Below are 19969 nucleotides of genomic sequence, written 5' to 3' on the forward strand. Positions count from 1 at the left end.
ACAAGACAACAGACAATCAAAATTAGAGATTGGATGGAGGGTAACTCTAAATATGTGACCTACATCATAATTTGTTCGTGCAACAAATTATATGTAGGAAGTACCATCAGACCTCTCAAACCCAAAATCCCTGAACACTACCGGAACATCAACAAAATGGAAGTAGGACCGCCTCTAACAGAACACTTTCAGGAACACCATTCCCATCACAAAACAGTCAAGTTCTTTGGACTGGAACATGTTAACCGCAATCCAGAGGGGGCAACCGCAAACTACGCATGAGACGCAAGTAGAGTGAATTCATCCTACGCATGGATACTGTGATGCGAGACACAGAGATGCACTATTGGTTAAACTAATGATCTGATATCCACCTCTGCACTACCAAAGGATATATGTGATTTATCTGGCAGCAACTTCATTATTTCCCAGCATATCTTCATCTGTACTCACCTCTGGACCTCCACGATTACCTATCCATAACAACTTATGTCTCACTACCTTTCTATCGCAATTCACAGAGCGGGCTTCTGGTTCCTTGGCACACCCCACAACAACCCTTCTTTATCTTCTCATTACAGAATAGGCTTCATCGCCTCATGTTTAAAACTTGGATCTTCTATCATCTCTAGTAAGCTAAGTATGTGCACAGCGACTTATACTATCCATCCAACCGACGTCATCTTTATACACTAGATCTCACCTTCTGGCCACTTACAAACCCTAGTTGACTATTTCTTTTACGATTATTTCAGCCCTGATGAACCCTCTTTTCTTCCACTTACATACTCTTTATACACACTAGATGATATCCTCTGGCCACTTCCAATCTAGACTTGACCTTAAATTTCTTACAAATTTTTCTTTATATTTTTTTTCTTCTCCTTTCTAATGTAAGCTCATTGTACCTTTACCTTCCCGTTATCGCTTTGACCTTTGCCCATACCCCAGTCTTTTTTAATTTCAACATGCCCTCCCCACACAACTACGGCACTTCCCATCACTCTGGCCTTATATGTTTGATTGTACGAAAATGAGAGGGACCCCTTAACACCAAAGGAATAGGGTACTATACAACAGTATCATGAAAGCAAATTCCTTTGGACTATACTTTAGGACTCTTAATGATATTAACTATGTATACACCAACGTACACCAAGATCTCACTCTTTCAAGCGCACATCATTCATGTAAGGGAAATGCAACTGATAATGATATTTAAGAGGTGCTTGCCTCAAGACCGGGATATCAAGATTTTCTGATCTTTTATGTAGGCATAACATGGGATCCGACCAGGTACAGTTAGGTGATCTAAAGTAAAAATTAAATATATAACAAACATGATAATGGAATGCTATTATCATTTTATTTTCCCGTTCCTGCTTGGGTGCGGGGTGGGCTGGGCTAGCCAGATCAGGGGCCAAGGGAGGAGTGGTGAGCACACTAAGTGCACACAATGGTTTGGCCAGCCGTCTTGGGCCGGCCAAAGTCATGCACACTTTGTATGTTCTTCACCGGCTGTATTGCACAGACTAGGAGGAGAATATGCACAGCCTCTCACTCCCTCTCTGAGCGCCGAACCACAGCGCTCCAACTAATCACAACACTGATGTAACGCAGTGCTTGGCTAAGAGTTTGGGAGCCTCCTGGAGTCGACCGAAGCACCGAAGAGGACCGAGAGGCAGCGGCCATTTTTCTTCATTTACCCCCCCAACCCCCACCTCAACTCCCCCCGCCCTGTCAACGCCGTTAAGTAGTGGCAGTCACTGAGCCAAGGGTTCCTGAATTGGAGTAAACCGGTTTATGCAAGGAGGGCACCAAATGTGCCCTTCAAAGCAGTCTGCAGGCGCTTGGACGCACCGCCACCCTCGACCAGAGACACCTATTTTTAAAGGAGAGGTAGTTACACCGCTCCTCTACAGGAAATCCTTTGTCCTGCCTTCCACTGGCTGAGTTAGGCTCACCAGCAGGAGGGCAGAACAGTGTCAGGGGTCGGCAGCAGCACTGGCTTGCACGCAGACCCTGCAAGGCTACACAGGCAGCGATAAAGGGCTCCTCTAAGGAGTCTCCCCCAGTGCATGGTATCATGCAACTAACACTGAAATCGGTGTAGTCCAACATGTTTAATGCCAAATATGACTAAGTTCAGTGAAGCCATTATGTAGTTGGACATTTCGAGTTTGCCAGTGTCCACTACATACCTTAATATGGCTTCCCAGCACTTACAAAGCCCAGAGAATGGAGTACAGGGTTTGTAGGGATACCCACACACTTAAAGCCTTGCACCCTGCCCTTGGACTGAAGGGCCTCCCTAAGGGGTGACTTATAGGTTTTAAGTGCAGTGACCAGGATAGAAGGTAAACCTTATATCTGTGGTGACATGTGCATGCACCGTGTCACGCAGATACAGTTTGCATGGGCTCCCAGGGGTGGCATAATACATGCTGCATCCCTTGGGAGACCCCTGGTGTACAAATGCCCTGGGTACCTTAGTACCATATACTAGGGACTTACAGGGGCACACCAGTATGCCGATTTTTGGGGTGTAAAAAGAACTTATCAAACCAATTTAGGGGAGAGAGCACCAACACTGGAGTCCTGGTTAGCAGGATCAAGGTGTAACAGACTAAACACATGGACACCAGGAAAAAAGTGGAGGCAACTATGGAAGAAAGATTCTACTTTCCTACAGATGGGGTCCCCACGGCCTTACAAGATTCGGGAAGGGCGCGCTGTGGCCCCCTCCCCTTTAAACATGTATCTACGGCCCTGATGGGATCCCTAGGGCCTAAAGTGGTTTGAGAGGGAGGCCGCGCAGCCCACCTCCCCTTTATTTAAATAAGAGGCCCCAAGGGATGGGGTCCCTAGGGCCAGGCCATATAGCCAGCCCTCCGCTGTGCATGGCTGATGCCCGTGAGCAGTGTGGAGTTGGCTGCTTTGGAGGTGGTTGGTCACAGGGCCAGGACAAAGGACAGTCTCAAGCATCCCCCGTGCCCGTCCGAAGGCCCCTGCGCAGGGTGCGACTGTCTGCCTTTACGGGGTTGGCTGGATGTGGGGGGGTTAGCTGTAGGGCCAACACCCTTGCCGCAGCAAACCCTCCGCTGTGCATGGCTGATGCCCGTGAGCAGTGTGGAGTTGGCTGCTTTGGAGGTGGTTGGTCACAGGGCTAGAACAAAGGGCAGTCTCAAGCCTCCCCGTGCACGTCCGGAGGCCCCTGCGCAGGGTGTGACTGTCTGCCTTTACAGGGTTGGCTGGATGTGGGGGGGGTTAGTTGTAGGGCCAACACCCTTGCCACGGCAAACACGTTTAAAGAGCAATGTATACAAAAGAAGCTTGGATGATGTCATCCGTGATGTCATATTTCATAAGCGAAGTTACATGTGGGGTCATAAGCCGTGCATGGCTGGGGTGCAATTTATAGTTAGCTTCACTAACTACAACTGGTAAATTACTGTGGTTTCTTTCATTCAAAACGTTAATGCTTCACTGACAAATTCACCTAACATTACTTTAACCTTTGTTTTTTGTGTGAATTTCTTAGGTTTATAAAAAAAAAAAAAAAAAAAGTTTGATCGCCAGACTAACTTTTTTCAGTATATATATATATATATATATATTATATTTGATATAAATTTAAATACACACACACACACACACACACACATATATATATATATATATTTATATATACAAACTGCATAAAAACACAACCATCGCTGTCACTTATTTTGAGAGGAGTTGTTAATTGGGTCAACTATACAGAGTTATTTTTTGAGGCAGAGGATGATTAGAGCAAGAAGAAAAGAATCAGACTGAATGAACCAAGATGAAAATTACAGGAAGCCGGCTCACTGATAAACTTCACTGACATCAATCACCCAGGATCAGAGGTTTTAGAAATGCCTGGGGAGAACACCCACATGGCATCAAAGCATCGGCCATCGATAATTGGTATGGTTAGTCATGACTGTCACAGAGGCTAATGAAATTACAAAAAAAGGGAACACTGACAAAACAAGCTTTTCTGGTCTAACGCACCTGCAAACTAATTGTAACTTGACATGTTTGTCTGAGTTGAATGGGTGCGTGAAATATTGCATGCTGGCGAGGCGGCAAGGTAAAAAAAAAACGCCATCTTTGGGACCTCCCACGTTACATTCTCTGTCAGTTAGATACAGCATATGAAAAGAGTCCAAACACCTTAGAGGTGTTGGAGGCTACACAATGGCTAAATGTGGTCAGGGAAAAATGGAATCTTGAATGATATTTAAGAGGTGCTTGCCTCAGGACAAGGATATCAAGATTTTCTGATCTTTTATGTAGCCATTACATGGGATCCGACCAGGTACAGTTAGGTGATCTAAAGTAAAAATAAAATATATAACAAACATTTTATTCACATTCCACTTTAATCTCCTTAGCAGTACTTTCTAAACTAGCAAACTAAAAGAAGGATATTACCCAATGCATTATATTGCCTCAGAAATGTAAACAGACGAGGTGAGGTACTTCACATGATCCCGCTGTGCTATAGTGAAGCCGCCAGCATTCCCATGCTGCACTCGCCTCGTTTGCCTTTTTCACCGCCATATAACCCACCACAACAGCTAGCACGATTTCATCCATAATCGATCACCTGAGTGAACCACCTTAGTTTACCCCACCCCAGGATCTTTTTTGGTTTTCTTCCACGTCTACCTCTGCTAAATCCCCTAGAACCACAACCTCAAGAACAAGTCCTACCTACCCGTTCATCACAGACAGACACAACCATTAGGAAGCTAGTGCAAGCTTCACATCCTCCAGTGCATAAGCACATGCCCACAGCAGACAAGTCGGAGCTGGCATTTGCCATTCCTTTCTGCACTCACAGCAGAGAGATGCTCTTTGCATTCATGAGCTAGTCTTATTCCGGATCAGGAAGCAGGAGGGTGCTATCAACAATCAATGACAGGCTTAGAGAGAGAGGTCCTTTGACAAACATGATGGCCACCTTGAAATCCTTAAAAAGATAAGGGAAGCAGAATCCTTCTGGGGGCCAGAGAGCTACCTGAATCATTGTGCAGCCCTATCTATTCTGCCAGTGGCAAACAAGTTGCAGGGAAGACAGGGGGGAAAGTATGAAGAAACTGGTCACATTAGCTCTTCAGAAAGGAAACTCCAAATCCATTGCCATGCAGAATAAAAATCAGCTAGACTTTAAAATGTACTTTAGACAAATAAATGTAGTCTTTACCAGTCTCACAAGCCAACAAGTACTGGTAAAGACAATAGGATGGCCTTCCTTAGTAAACTAGACCAATTTTGTTTCATTTTTTTTTATTGGAAGTATAAGCCACAAAAATAAAAATAAAAAAACCAAAGCATGTTGCCACCTGACGGCATTTAATTTTACCAGTAGGTATAGCAGGTATAAAAACCCCTTTAGACATTTAACGCAAAATGAAGGAAAGTATGATTAAATAGAGAAAGATACTATGCTTTGAATTACTGTAATAAGGCTAGGGAAATAAGAGGAGATCTTTAATAAAGAACACCAGTACCACCCGTCTCAAATTTCTAATACCTAAAAAAGGCTAAATTGCTGGAGTAGGGAAAGTAATCCACCATACTTCCCGGCCGCAGGGGTTAATCAAGTTCATTAAAAATCTGAATAAATGTTTTTATAAAAAGGATGAAACCCCTTAACCTCACAAGTCTGCCTCTTCAGCAATCTAGTATCATAAGGAGGGCTATTCCAAGAGCTCTTCTCTGGGGCACTTTTTTTGATATTTGAGGAAGGTTAGTCTTACCCTGTATAAAATTACTCGATAAAAGGTTGGATTAGGTGCACATTTAAGGCGAGGAAGTGCCTGAACACCCTCCTATTTCCAGGCAGAGAATGAAGGGCTTTCTCCACATGGAAAAACGTTCCCCAGATGGAGACAAAATGGGATAAACATATTCAAATGTACATTTTCCTACAAACCGTCTGCTAGAGAAGTATTCAGAATAATCTATGAAAAAGGTAGAATTTCAGAGATAATCCAGGGGATTTTCAAAAAAATTATTTAATTCTAGCATGTCATATGTCTAAACCGACGCACTTGAAGACATCATCTTCGGCCTCTCTTCCTCGGTCTCCATCTCTCAGCACTTGGGTATCCGCATGATGCAACAGGACTCTGGACCAACATCAGTTGCTGTTCTTCTCTACGCACATGGAAGAAAATACACCGAATTTCGTGGATCTGATTAAAAGGACAGCAGTCTTTTACCAGGGATACATTAACTTGACGTTCATCTTCTATTAGAAGGAACTTCTAAATATAAACTCACAAAAATAACTCCTTTTTATGACTAAAAAGAAAATGTGGTAAAATAGGAATATACTTGTTAGAAACCTGAAGTAATTACACACTTAGGAACACTATATTTGTCTGTTTTACATGATCACAAATTTGTAAGTAAGGAGACGCTTGGCTGAAACAACAATCCTTGACGGGAAAGGAAAAAGTCGACAGTTATGGCAATTTTCCTTAATGTTTCTGTCGCCCTTGAGCTGTCAAATATTTTACAAAGGCATTTCGTTTTCAAAGGAGAAGTTAAGTTTTGGATTTTTTTGGTGTACGTCCAATATTTGGCAGAAGCCTTTACCATGTGCAAAAACAGAGCCAGACCCTTTAGTGCTCACTGGCTGGACTCCAGCTATGCGGCTGGGTGTAACCACGTCCTTCCTTCTCACATCAACGCTGAAGAGTTCCACTGGATTAATGTGGACTCCCTCTTGGGTTTATTAAAACTTTCGGAAAATGGCAAAGGACTCAACAGCAAAAATAACATACACATTTCATACAGGGGGCTGTACAAACGATGGTAAAATTTTGCATAGCAAGTTCAAGTAAGTACAGGGTGTCCTTATTCATTTGGCCACTTGAACCGTTTTTGCTTTCTTTTTCTTCTTTGATGTGCTTGATTTTGTTGTTTCTGCATTGTTGTTACTCTCAGACTGCTGTTTTTCTTTCTTTGAAGATGGGCTTTGGTCTGCTAAAGTCTCCTGTACGCTCTGACTCGCTTTCCTCTTCCGGTTCTTCTTTTTCTTCTTCGGCCCCTGCGGTTCACCTTCCTTGCTCGGCTGTTTGGTGACCACACCATTCTGTCCCTCTGAAACCACCTTCTTCCGGTTCTTCCGTTTCTTTGACTCTGGCAGATTCCCCTTCTTTTTCTTTGGTGCACCTTCACCAGATGGAGTATCAGTGGGTGGTGGCTTTTTCTTCTCTTTCTTGGGTCTCCTACAATCAAAGTTAACCAAACAAGAGTTAATAAGACAACGAGGGCTACAAGGATCAGGAGTCACATATCATCCATTTTGAAAGGTATATGTTAGAAGGATTTGATCTGGAGAAACCCAAAATCAGGATTTGAAACTTACCACACTGTTTGAGGTTGTCTATACTAACAAGAAGATCTCTGTGACAAGAGCAGAACCTCAGTAGGCTATCTACATAAAATATAAATCTGTGATCTGCACATTACATATTGTGCTTTGCAGAATGCATATTAGTCCTATATGCTACTTTGAGTCAAAACTATATCTAGACAAAGCACAGCTCCCTCCAGTAAATGCATTCACCACCAGGGTGAGTTATCTTACCATTATTATTCTCCCTTGAAAATTGATGGCCACTAAAGGATCACTGCGCTAGTACAGGTCATAAGATATTTTAAACTCTAGCCTATTTTGTGACCAACTAACTAAGGCAGAACACATTTACAGTTACAATAAAAGTATAGGCTGACTGTCAGACTGTTTCATGACGCCGCTCCCCTGGCTCCACCCACTTTCTGCTGTTGCACCTTGGCCCCCAAGTTAAGGGATCTTAGAGTAAGTTTGTTCCATGTCCACCTAGGCAAGAGTTTGGGTGTTTGTTAACCCACTTGACAAACGACGTGGGTAGAAGATTAATGCTGTGATAATCCTTGTTAAAGTTGAATATTGTTTTGGCAAATTAATTTGTTTCCAAACTATAATTTTATGAAAAGGCAATGATGATGGCTGAATTCGTTATTATGAAATATTATGAAAAAAGGCAGGAGTATTTATTATGAAAACCATATGTGAAAGGCGATAGGCCTTTTAGGATAGCTTATTACTACACTTTATAAAGCGTGTAGACAGGTATTTTAATAGAATCTCACAGACTACTGTAGTAGGTAAGGGTTTTGGTGTTGGCTATCCCTTCTGGCAAATACCCGGGGTAGAAAATCTGCACTGTCAAAATCCTTCTTAGGCTCCCTTAGGACTAATTAGTCAGTATTACCAAATTTTGAGTTTTTAAATAATGTTATGCCTGATGAATTTCTTGTAGAAAAGCTTATGCTCCATGCAGTAGGCCTGAGTTGGTTTTGGTGACAGTGATAAAGACAATAGGCCAGTGATTGAGGCACTAGGCCTGGTTGGTTCATTGGGGAAATGTATGTTAGATGCCAGAGGCCTGATGAGTTTATTATTAAAAGTTATACATTAGGCCTTTAAAGGTGGCTCGCTATTACACTGTGTTAAAGTCTGTAGGTAAGGGTTTTGGTGTTTGAGGCACCTTGTGGCATAACCTAGGAGTAGACGTTTTGCACTGTGATACTCTGTGATAAAGGCAATTAGCTTAATTGGTTCAAAGAGAAAAGCTATGTAACTTCCAGACATCTGGTCTTATGAAAAATGATGACAAAGGCAATAAGGCAGGCATATAGCAAAGAGTCAGCAAGTAACAGTAACAAAACTTACGTGAACCCTAGCAGTTTCATCACATGCCAGTACGTGTCGTCGAGGCGGATGGACTTCTCAAATCCTTCGTGCTGGCTCAGCGCCTGCAGCACGGGGTGCAGCTCTCCCAAGGTAACGTTCAGTGCCTGAGGTGTAAAGGAGAACGAGTAAGAGTGGGCAAGTATACGGGAGCCTCGTAAACCACCCTGCCTCGTGGCGATCCTCTGAGGCTTGGTCATAACTGCTTTCGTCAGCTTTATGCAGAGTGGCTACAAAAACATGCAAACAGGACACAGGTCCGATATAAATGTGCTTTAGGTTAACAACTAAAAGGCTAACACAACCTGCTCATTGAACGAGGACTCTGTAGGTGGCCAATCACACTTCTTTATTGTTGAGGCAGTGTTTTTAAAAACCCACCACAAGTAAACTGGCCGCATACGTCTATTGTGAACCTAAAATTATAATACGCTCCTGTGGCCGGCCTACTGAAAGAGCACACGGGACACAGCTCATGAGCGGTGGGTACAGGCGCAACCCCTTGTTCCTCCATATGCATAACAAACCGGGGCACCACGTGTAGCACTTTTGCTGTGCCGACACACCATGCTCTGAGGAACTGCTGGTGCACTGCTATCTTAACAGGGGCCTGAGGCTGGACTCTCCTCACCTGAAAGGTGCAGCGGTAAAGTCCAATTACCCTTCGATGGGGTAGGCAGTAACTATGCCTATGTGCTCATCTGACCAAAATATCCATGGGACCCTTCCTACCTCACCCAATCACTACAGCGCCGTGGTGATGCACAATCAACGCCCTCAGGGTTGTCTACACTCTGCGCTTCCCTCAGCAGCTGTAGGCCTCATTCATGCTTCATAATGGATCCCGAAAGGGGCAAAAAGGATTTCTTGGGCATCGATTAGGCCTTACCAGGGGGTATCAGCAGCTACCTCAGACTAATATTTTTCGTGCATGGCCAACAGTGTATGAAGGAAGAGGCAGGAACAGAAAGTAAACACCTCTCAAAGCAATGTCTACTTTCAATAATTCACCTCCCAGACCTTCAATGGAGACGTGCTGTCACTTCTGCTATCCCCGGCATTTTGTTGAGTTGACATCCAGGTGGGATGCCCTCATATGCAAGAGACTCTGAACATGGACATGAGAAAAAAGCCAGTAAACGAAATCATCAATACTAAAACTACTAGAAGAACTACCTTCTACAAGTCATATAAAATCCAGTGACTTGGAAAGTATAGAATTTAAACCAAGCCCTCTCCTAACCGGTCCAGACTCCACAATCTTAACATGTACCGATTATAGCCTCACAGATTTGATCCTGCAGCATAGGGAAGACTTCTCAAATTGGGGCATAGAACTAAAAAAGGTGGAGCCCCCGCGGTACCCTAGCCCATTACAACAACAACAACAAACACAGAAACAGAGCTTATTAAAAGGCCCAAAAGGCCCGGATCTGACCTGCATCAAGGAAGAAGAGGGTCATCCAATCAGACAAACAACAATTACAATTGCACAAAGAGAAGCAGCAGATCTCAAAGCACTTCCCCAAAAAACATCGGGACCTAGGCAGTGGGGACAAGTATGAACCATTTCAAGCCAATCACCTAGGAAATCAAGGGGCATTAGGATTTGATCCTGCAATGTTAAATGGCATAAGTGCAAAGTTAGAAGAAGAAGATTTTGTGGAATTTATCCAACATCATGACATACTCCTTTTTCAAGAAGCCTGGCAGACAAAAAACTCTCCATTAGTGGGCTACAAAGAAATTATTATTCCAGCAAAAAAGGAGGCACGGCATGAGGGCCAAAGGGGGCTTGTCGACTTATATATCTACGGACCTCTCCTGGGGAGACATAAGCATCGATCTGGACTCTTCGTGGATGCAATGTACCAAAGTAGATCTTTCACCTTCAATGGACCTACTAATATTGAATCTCTACATCCATCCAGTAACTACAGGAGAAGGACCAAAGGATCAAGCAATTAAAACACTGAAAAGCACCTAACCAAGTGCCAACATAATAACAGGGAATTTTAATATGAACTTAATCCAAGGCCAAGAGCGCAACCTACCGAGTTTCATACAGCCAAGGCAGGGTAATCGAAGTAGACAAGACCTTATGGGCAAGAACTGTTCTGCAAAATTAGACAAACTTTTCTTACACACTTTAAATGGTAGAAGCCCCTTGGACAGTCCAGCCGCATTCACGAGGGTTACATCTAAAACAGGATCAACAATCGATTTTACGCTAGCCGACCCTGATCTATTTCCATACATAACAGATTTTCAAATTCAGGATCGAGTTGAAAGCGACCATTACCCTCAAACTTTTACATTAACCATCACTCCAACTGAGTCAGAGCAGGCAAATCCTCTTACATTAACGACACAACTTTACAACCTAAAACAGCTAATTTGGGATGAAAAGAACAGCGACAAAATAATGGAGACATGCCGGTCGTTGTTAACACCTACAGATGCAGACCACGTTGGAGATATTACGGGGCTCTGGGAGACTTTTACAAACATCAATAAAAAATATCAACCTACCCACAGAGATCATAAAACACCCAGAACCAGAGGTGGGCCATGGTACACGCCAACCATACGGGCAATAAAAACGCAACTGAACAAACAACTAAGGTTAATGCGAACTAATGGTCCCCAACCCTCACAACAGACTCTCATAATCATAGAAAAGACGAAAAGGGAACTAAAACACGAAATAAAGGTGGCCAAACGAACATACAAGGAAAATTTGGGGGCCAACTTGCTCCACGCAAGTAAGCAGAGAAACTCGAAACAGTTTTGGGCAAAAATCAATTTCCTGCTAAATGGCAATCGCCAATTAATGAACCAGACGCAGGCCAGACAAGGTGTCCTGGCCAAATATTACTGGCGTATGAGGGCTGCGGAAGATAACACGCTTGCCCACCACTGCTGGGAGGAGGTAGAAATACAATCAAGGAACAAAAATTCGATATGCCAAATTTTAAAACAAGCGCTTCTAACGCTAAATCTGGAGGAAGCCTGGCAAACACCCATGTCATACCCTGTTTTTAAAAAAATCACAAACAAATCAATAAAAAATTATCGTTTCAAACCGATAAAACCATATTTGCCGGCAAAAGTCATGCATGGTCAGTGATCCCATCCTATAAGCATACGAAACCACAACCCTATCTGCAAGAATGCTTCAGAGACTACTACAAGCGGAAATTGACCTTACTGAGATTGGGTTCTTTTTCAAACAAAGATCTCACCCCAAAATGGCTACAGACCTGGCCATCCCTGGACTGCTGCCTCTGTGGTAACGGAGCAGAGTCACTACTACATCTATTGTGCATCTGTCCGGCACTACATAACCTAAGGACATCAATTTTAAGGCCAATCCTAAGAGAAACTCAAATCCGGACTTGCAGAGCGGCTGTCATAAAATGCGTCAGCGGTTCTTCAGTTCAACTGTCTTGCAACACTGTCACATTTTTGTCACTAGCAGCACAAGAACTAGAAAAGAAAGAAACAGCACAAAACCTTGGAAAGAATGAAACACCAAAATAACAACTTGGCAGAAGGGTATAAGGTCGGCCTAAGTCTTTTTTAGACCTGTTTCTGTACTCCCCTTTCTTCCAAAGCCCCTTTCTATGACAAGCCCTAGGCACAAACATGATCATACCAGTAAATGTTCCAGGATATGAAACCATAGTGACTTAAGAACCTGGATAGAAAATGATGCATAGAAGTTTTGAACTTTGCTCCCTCCCCATTTTCCGTTGGCATTAGCACTTTAATTACAACAAAAAGCATGGACATGTTTACATTGGTGTTATAATAATCCGCTGCTCTTTGGTTCCATCCCACACGAGGGTTACCACAACTAAAAATGTTTTAATGTAATTTTTATTCTGTATCTGAATTATGACGCTTTCATCATGGTGGTATGTTCCACTCTTTTTATGATTTTAACTAGTACTAGTACCTTCAACCAAAGTGCCAGGAGGGCATCTTCAGGCTCATTCACATTACTTAGTAAATTTCAACACTAAAACCCGCCTGCATGTCAAGCGTTAAAAATATTTGAATTTTGGCAGTCTAATCCATTTTTTTTTAAAAACACTTTATTCAATCAGAACTCTTTTCATGGACAATGATTCATCAAAATCGCATATTGCTCACCCTTTGAACTGCTCCTTTCATATTTGCTGCTTTCATGAACCCTTGAGAACAGGGGTAGAAAAGACAAGCCCAAGCGTACCCAAAAGCAACCCTGGCTACCCCTAAATGATTACTATGGGTTCATTCAGTATATTGGACGAATGACTCACTGTGGTGCTCGATTATTTGCGGTTTCCGACTTGTATTTAGTAAATCAGCATTAACAGAAAAAAAAAATCTCCTCCTATTTTTAAATGTTAAGTTCTTTGCTCCTCCCTCCAAGTACTTTTTTAAATTAGATTTTCCCTAGTTCTCTTCATAACTATCTGTTTAGATTTTTTTCAGACATACTTATAATTTTTTGGCTCATATGAACCAAAACTGGAGCGCCAAGATGTTATTGGGGGTATGAAGTAATGTTGAATTGGTAAAGTCAGGCCTTGGTTAAGAAATAAAGCGCAAGTTATATAAAAATCTGAAAATGTACAAAAAAGACATTTGCAAAACAACATTTCTGAAAATGTATTAAGGCAAAACATCCAAATTACATATCATAAACGGGAAGGTTTGGGGAAAAAAATAACACAGGACAGTAAAAGGAAACTACCAGCTACCACTGCTGTTTACTTGTAACTCGGAAATATCTGCAGGCAGTTTCAGGAATGTGGACTCTAGAGAAACGCATCGGCGGCTCCTCCTCTATGGCGGAGGATCGCCACTTGCCAGCCCGCAGAGGCAAAAGGTGGGATTGAACGAGTTTACTAAAAATATTATCTTTAAAATAATATGTCCTTTTTTATTATTTGAAAGTTCTGTCTAGAAGCCGAAGAGGAGGTTTGGAAGATTAAACCTTTTGTTCCGGCGCCACTCAATCATCCCTCCCCATCGTCTTATCATCCCTTATGTTCCAGTGCTTCCATACTGCACTCTGCGCTTATTGTGTGGGGACGTGCAGGTAGAATTCTCTTTACACACTGTCCATCTCTGCAACCATCTTTGGATCCTTATTAAGCCAGCACATTTTATATGATCATTTTATTTTTCAGCCTGTGCCCAGAGGGCCAAAACAGTGCAGAGTACAAGACTGACAGGTAAGCTGTTTTTTTTTTTAAAGCCCCCCCCATCCGCGCTGCCTCACTGCATTTAACGGACACCAGCCGCTACTGGTACGGCACTATTGTGATCTATTATATTTTGGGACCAACCTCTAAGCAGCTACCATGTGTATGAGCAACCACCTACAATGGGGACAGTGCTGGCTTAATAAGGATCCAAAGATGGTTGCAGAGATGGACAGTGTGTAAAGAGAATTCTACCTGCACGTCCCCACACAATAAGCACAGAGTGCAGTATGGAAGCACTGGGACATAAGGGATGATAAGACGATGGGGAGGGATGATTGAGTGGCGCCGGAACAAAAGGTTTAATCTTCCAAACCTCCTCTTCGGCTTCTAGACAGAAATTTCAAATAATAAAAAAGGACATATTTTAAAGATAATATTTTTAGTAAACTCGTTCAATCCCACCTTTAACTCAACATCTCTTTATGACAATTAAGACTAAACAACAGTCGTTACTATGCACAATGTATTCAAGAGTTTTGCCAACTCTGACTGTACGTGATCGTGGTTAGATGCAGCAAGAAGAAGGGGACTGCACAACTAAAGTCTGGTCCTCTCTGAGGGCCAAAAAATATTGGGTTAGGATTGTGGTTACCCTTCTCAGAAGTAATAAACATGCAGGTCCGATCTGTGCCTTCTGGGCACAACTGTGGAAGATGGAGCACCTTCCCCACCCCCAATCTTTAAAAAATAAATGTGGTGGGAAAAGTGATTTTACTCTATATTCCACACCTGGCTCAAAGCAAAGAAAGAATATTAAGGCAAAACATATTGCTTCATGGGACGGGTTGTGAAACCTGGGTCCACAAATGTGATGAAACCTCGGGTCCACAGCTAGCTCATGCATTTTGCACCCAAGAATTATAAGAAAACCTTGCGGACAGAGCAATCTTTGTTCTCCTTGGGGCGGTAGAGGAAGCCGGATCAACCACAACGAGGACACCATTACGTTTGTCTGGGCTGCGGTATCTTCACAGACCGGTGCCTGAATACAAGCTGCATGTCTTTGGATCAATCCCAATAGCTGTAATATTTTTCCTTTCACTCAATGTTCTGCCTGCCAAACTGCTGCTAGTTGGTCTGAGTAGTAAATTCTTATTGGCGAGTTTGTTGTAAAATGCTGACAACTCAAAATTAGGATATCAAAAAAAAGACTCCATTTGAGAAACTAAGATGTCCGAGAACAGGGGCACAATAAAAATAAATTGCCTAGTTACCATACCATCTCTACAAAAGTGGGGAGGCTGCATTCCAAGAAATGAATGTGCTTCCCATTTTTAAAACGGTCCACTCTTTTCAAAAGTAGGGATGGGCTTTTTTCCAATTCAATCCATGACTGACATAAAAGTGCGTCTCTCAATTTTACCTTCATACGTTTTAATAATTTAAGTAACTGATATAAATGTTTCACTGTTCTTTAACCTTTTAGGGGGGGGGGGGGTACAGCAGTCAAAACCGCTGACTTCCATGCATTATAATATTTTCAAAAGTTCCAGAGTACCCCTTCAAGGAGAGGCACACCTGTTTCATGTCCACAGAGACTCGAGTACCCGAGTGTTTTAAAAAGTTAGGGTGTCCTCAGTCAAACAAATCAACAAGGGTCCTTTTTTTAGGTCTCTCGTACAAGACGGCTTTTACCTGTCTGTAGGTGAAAGTCTCTTCTGGTTCATACAAAAATCTTACAGTGCGCTTAGAGCCCTCCCCTTGCTTACCATTGGTTGGCTTGGTCACTCTTACTCACTTACTTCTTACTCTATGGTTAGCCTTCCTCTTCTTGTTTTTGTCCCTCCCCAGGAGCATAGACCCTTTACCATCCTTTTCATTGGATGATGTCTATCCTGCTACTACTCACATTTAGGGAACTTATTTATTTTCCGTTCAGCACTCCACGACAGTACATGCGTTTGAGCCCTCTTCCTCATTTGGTGCCTGCCTCCACCAAACATCCGTCTACACGTGCACACTCCATGTTGTAACTTATCACCTGCTAGTCCACTGCTTTCCCCACCTCTCCATGGCCTTTGCATTTTTTTGGACTCCCCCAGCCTAGCCTCAAATGTCTCCGTTGCTTCCAATGCCCACCGTTCCTGCATTCGTCCATTGAAACGTCTGGCAGTTGTCATTTGCTGCTGCTGAGCAACTACTAGTTACAAAATGTGCTTTCACGCCACTTAAACTACATGTTTTTTTTTACCAATCTAAATGGAGTCTACCATCTTTGATCTGTAAATAATGTGCTCACATCAACCCTAGCTATGGGCACACGTCATCACACACTTGTGCGGTAAGGGAAAGACGCACCTTTTTTTGCTTTAATTTTTTGGGCTAATGCTATTAAGCATTGATAAATAACATTTGTATTTTTACCAATGCTACAGAGCAGTGGCAAAAAGCATTGGCAAAGCCTATAGGTTACAAAGGTGAGATTTATTGACATTGCCAAAGTTTGTTTTAATGTATGTTCAGAGGGTCAGCCTAACCAATTTGGTCTCTTTTTGATTAATTTCACACTTGGCAAGATGGTACTACTAGTCTCTTGATTTAAATTATTTTAAGAAAACCATGATGCGATGCATACATTTCAGTTTTTTTAAATCTTACTATCCCATTTAGAATTTTGACGAAAAGATGATCATCTCCCACCCGATTTAGCGGTGTGCAGCCACCGTGTCTGCACCGGTGGATTCGTGGCTGGTTCCCCAGTGGGAACATTTTAACGGACGCCTCATCTGCCACTGTGTCATTAAGTCAGTGATGGTTGCCCTGCCACATCAAGGACAGAGACCATGACTAATTCTCCCTGTCTGAGACTGCTGAGACAGCGAAGACTTCAAAAATTACCTGTGTATTCTCAGCTGTTATTTTTTTGTTTTCAAGAAACTTCTGTTTTGAAAACAAAACCAACCATGCCCAGCCAGAGCTACAAACATGGGTCTGCTCGCCCAAGCTCAATGCCTTTAATAGAGACACCATACTATAGCGACTCCACTGAAAGCGTAGAGATCCTGCTTATGTGGCACGAATCACTACATGTTCTGTGATCTGCCAGAGCTGCCCCCCAAGGTCAAGGTGGCCCACTTTATTTGTTAAATCTACGAGAAGACAGTAGGTCTAAAATAACAACAGACAATTCATATACTAAGTGGCATAAACCTGCGTAAGAAGACTTGGTCAGTACTGAGAAAAACACATAAAAAAGGCAATAAATTACACAAGAAGCGCAGAAACAACTTGTCCAGAAAGTCATGACATACCTGTGATTTCACCATTTTGATGAGGAAGGCCAATAAATCCAAACACTTCATCACTTTTTCCTGGTCAACTTTGACCTTGAATTCTCCCACCATCTTTAAACTCTACAAATGAAGCAAACAATATTAGATGCCAAGACAGATGAATTCCAAACAGGTTCATGCAACCTGCCTTTTAGACAGACCGCTGCGGCTGTCCAATGACCTTGGAGGAATACACTCTGTAAAGGGTAACTGAACTCCTTGTCTGTTCTGTTTGATGCTTTATGAATCCCTTCCCTACTCCAAGTCGCTCAATAGGAAAACCTTAGCAACATCAAATACAAAAAAAACGAATCAGCAAATGGCCTACACGGGGATGATGTATACAGTCAATGCACCTTAAGTCAACTTAAATTACAAACGCTGTTATATATAGCTGTGTTTGAGGACATTTTTTTTAATTAGCACTTAAATTCACCATCAAGTGTTAGGCTACAAAGTAAATTATATCTGTGACTTGTTTAACATATGCTTCAGTGTGCAGAGCCTCAGATGATCGAGCAATGGACGTAAGACTTTCAAGGGGTAAAATCGCCCGTCAACGCCACTTATTTTTCCCATCTGCATTGGTGTGGACTAATTCAGCCAATCTGAGCGACTAAAATAACAACCAATCATGGGCTGTTTTGGCCAATCCGATTTATGTATTAAGACCTAACAAGAGGACCCACGAGCATCCCAGGACACAAGTGAAATGGGCAAAAGGGTCCCTGGATGTCTGCTGCGCATCCCCTGAGCCAGGTGCTAGGCAATTTCACTGTGTGTGGGTAATATGGTCATTGCACATGCCCCTACTTAAGGAACTCTGCAAATTAAGTTTTACAGGGTTTCAAATGGTCAAATTCTGCAGCCAGGCAGATGGGAATGACATTACAGACTGGAAATATCATGTACTAACACTAAACACCACTTCTCTATATGCTACACAATATAGGGAGAATAAATGTTTTCACTGGGGATCTCTAGGATAGCGAAAACAGCCACAATAGAATTTGAAGTGGATAAAAAAAAAAAAGATGCAACATCAGGCTTCGGGAAAAACATTTGATACAGGGCAAGAGAGCCAGGCATGCGCACCGCTCTGAATGCAGCACAACAGAATGGGTATCTCCAAACAGAAGGTGCCCTTTTCTTAGGCACAGAGAATTTGCTTTCGCCATCCATACAGAAAGCGAAAAAGCACGTCAATGTGAAATATTTGACAGTATTTTAGGACAACAATTAGTAACAACTCGGGTTAAAAGATAGAAATAAGAAGCAATGGCTATATACGCCAGGCCTAGGGGATGAGCTGCCTTCATTTGGCGAGAGGGGTGAAAAGGAATCTTCTCACTATCATACGGCAGCCTGTATAGGAGGTAGCTTGAGAGACGGCTAAGAGCTCATATTTGTAAAGGCCGACGGGCTACTCTGTTAGGAATCTGCTTTGGTTTTAACTTTGGTCCTATAAAATGCAATGAGAACAAAATTACCATAGTCAAACGTTTTACATGTGATAACTGCATCCTTATTTAAGAATGAAAATTGAAGGAAATGGTACATAAGTTTTATTCCCCAAAAATATCTACCCAGCAATCCCTAAAAATTTTTTAGAAGTCAACATTCCAATGTTTTTTATTAACATGTTTTTCATGATTTGAGGTTTATTTCATTCAAAAATAATTTTGCATATGCAATGCTTATGTTTAAATAGGTTTGTTCAAGAGATAGCCCGGTAATCCAGATCCTCTACTCCCCCATTTCCTATTCCCTCCACACCCCACACTACTTTCTAGCCCACTGCCTGACTTTCTTTAGGTTCCTTTTCTTTTCTTTGATTTAATTTGTTTTGTGCGTTCTTGGCCTGCTACCCTTCTTATCCGCTAGCTGTCTACCTCTTCTCTTCTATCGCTCTAGCTCGTCTCTGTCACGACTTGGTACTTCCCCTTCTCCACCGTCTGCCTTCCTTCTAGGAATAAGTAAAGAATCCATGGGCCGTGGCTAACAGTGGCCCACTGGCCTCATTTTGTAACATTACTTGCACGAGAATGCAAATTTGCACAAGGAAAAGCTTGCTATTCGAAGTTTTTCTCAATGACATTCTGAAGCCATAACTTTGATATGCTGTGGATTATATGGTCTTTAGACAGTAAAAAACACGGTAGGCCACATATGAATATGGCTACCACGCGCCTTTAGTTTTAGCCACTTGGCCTCCATTCAGATATGGTCATAACCAAGAGACAGTTGGGGAGTTCTTCATTTCCCACACAAGGTTAGATCTGGGTGACACCTGCATTGTTATGGTACTAAAACTCAGGTAAAATAGGGATGAGAGAGTTATAGAAGAATGCACTCAGATAATTTCATTGGATTTGGAGAAGCGACCAGCAACTTAGTCTATTATCTACATACCTCAATGTAAAGAAGCAGGAATATGATAAAAGATCGACATCACCGGGGTATTTTAAATTGATTTTGGAAATTTGGGGAATTGAGATTATGGGAATAATCGGGCCCCCTTGGTGGACTAAGAGAGGCATCAACTTGAAAAATAAACTTTTGCAAATGCAATAGGTTTACCTTTCCTGACCCTCTTTCCAAACCACAGGCACTGACAAAGATGGTTCCTGGGTTTAGGAGAGAGGGTTGGGTAAGTA

At 42.4% G+C, this 19969-nt stretch overlaps 1 protein-coding gene across 1 annotated transcript in view; it reads right to left on the reverse strand.

The window, feature by feature from the left end:
- Nucleotides 1–5302: 5302 nt before the first annotated feature.
- Nucleotides 5303–19969, reverse strand: part of MYBBP1A (MYB binding protein 1a) — a 418097-nt gene continuing 403430 nt past the window's right edge. The window contains exons 25-27 of the mRNA XM_085649771.1: nt 17292–17393; nt 8762–8886; nt 5303–7271 (exon numbers count right to left, since the gene is read on the reverse strand). Coding sequence (XP_085505897.1) covers nt 6902–7271; nt 8762–8886; nt 17292–17393 — 597 coding nt within the window. The 3' untranslated portion in view covers nt 5303–6901. The remainder of the gene's footprint in view (nt 7272–8761; nt 8887–17291; nt 17394–19969) is intronic.

This window comes from Triturus cristatus, chromosome 3_2, assembly GCF_964204655.1.
Source record: "Triturus cristatus chromosome 3_2, aTriCri1.1, whole genome shotgun sequence".
In the NCBI taxonomy this organism is placed as follows: domain Eukaryota; kingdom Metazoa; phylum Chordata; class Amphibia; order Caudata; family Salamandridae; genus Triturus; species Triturus cristatus.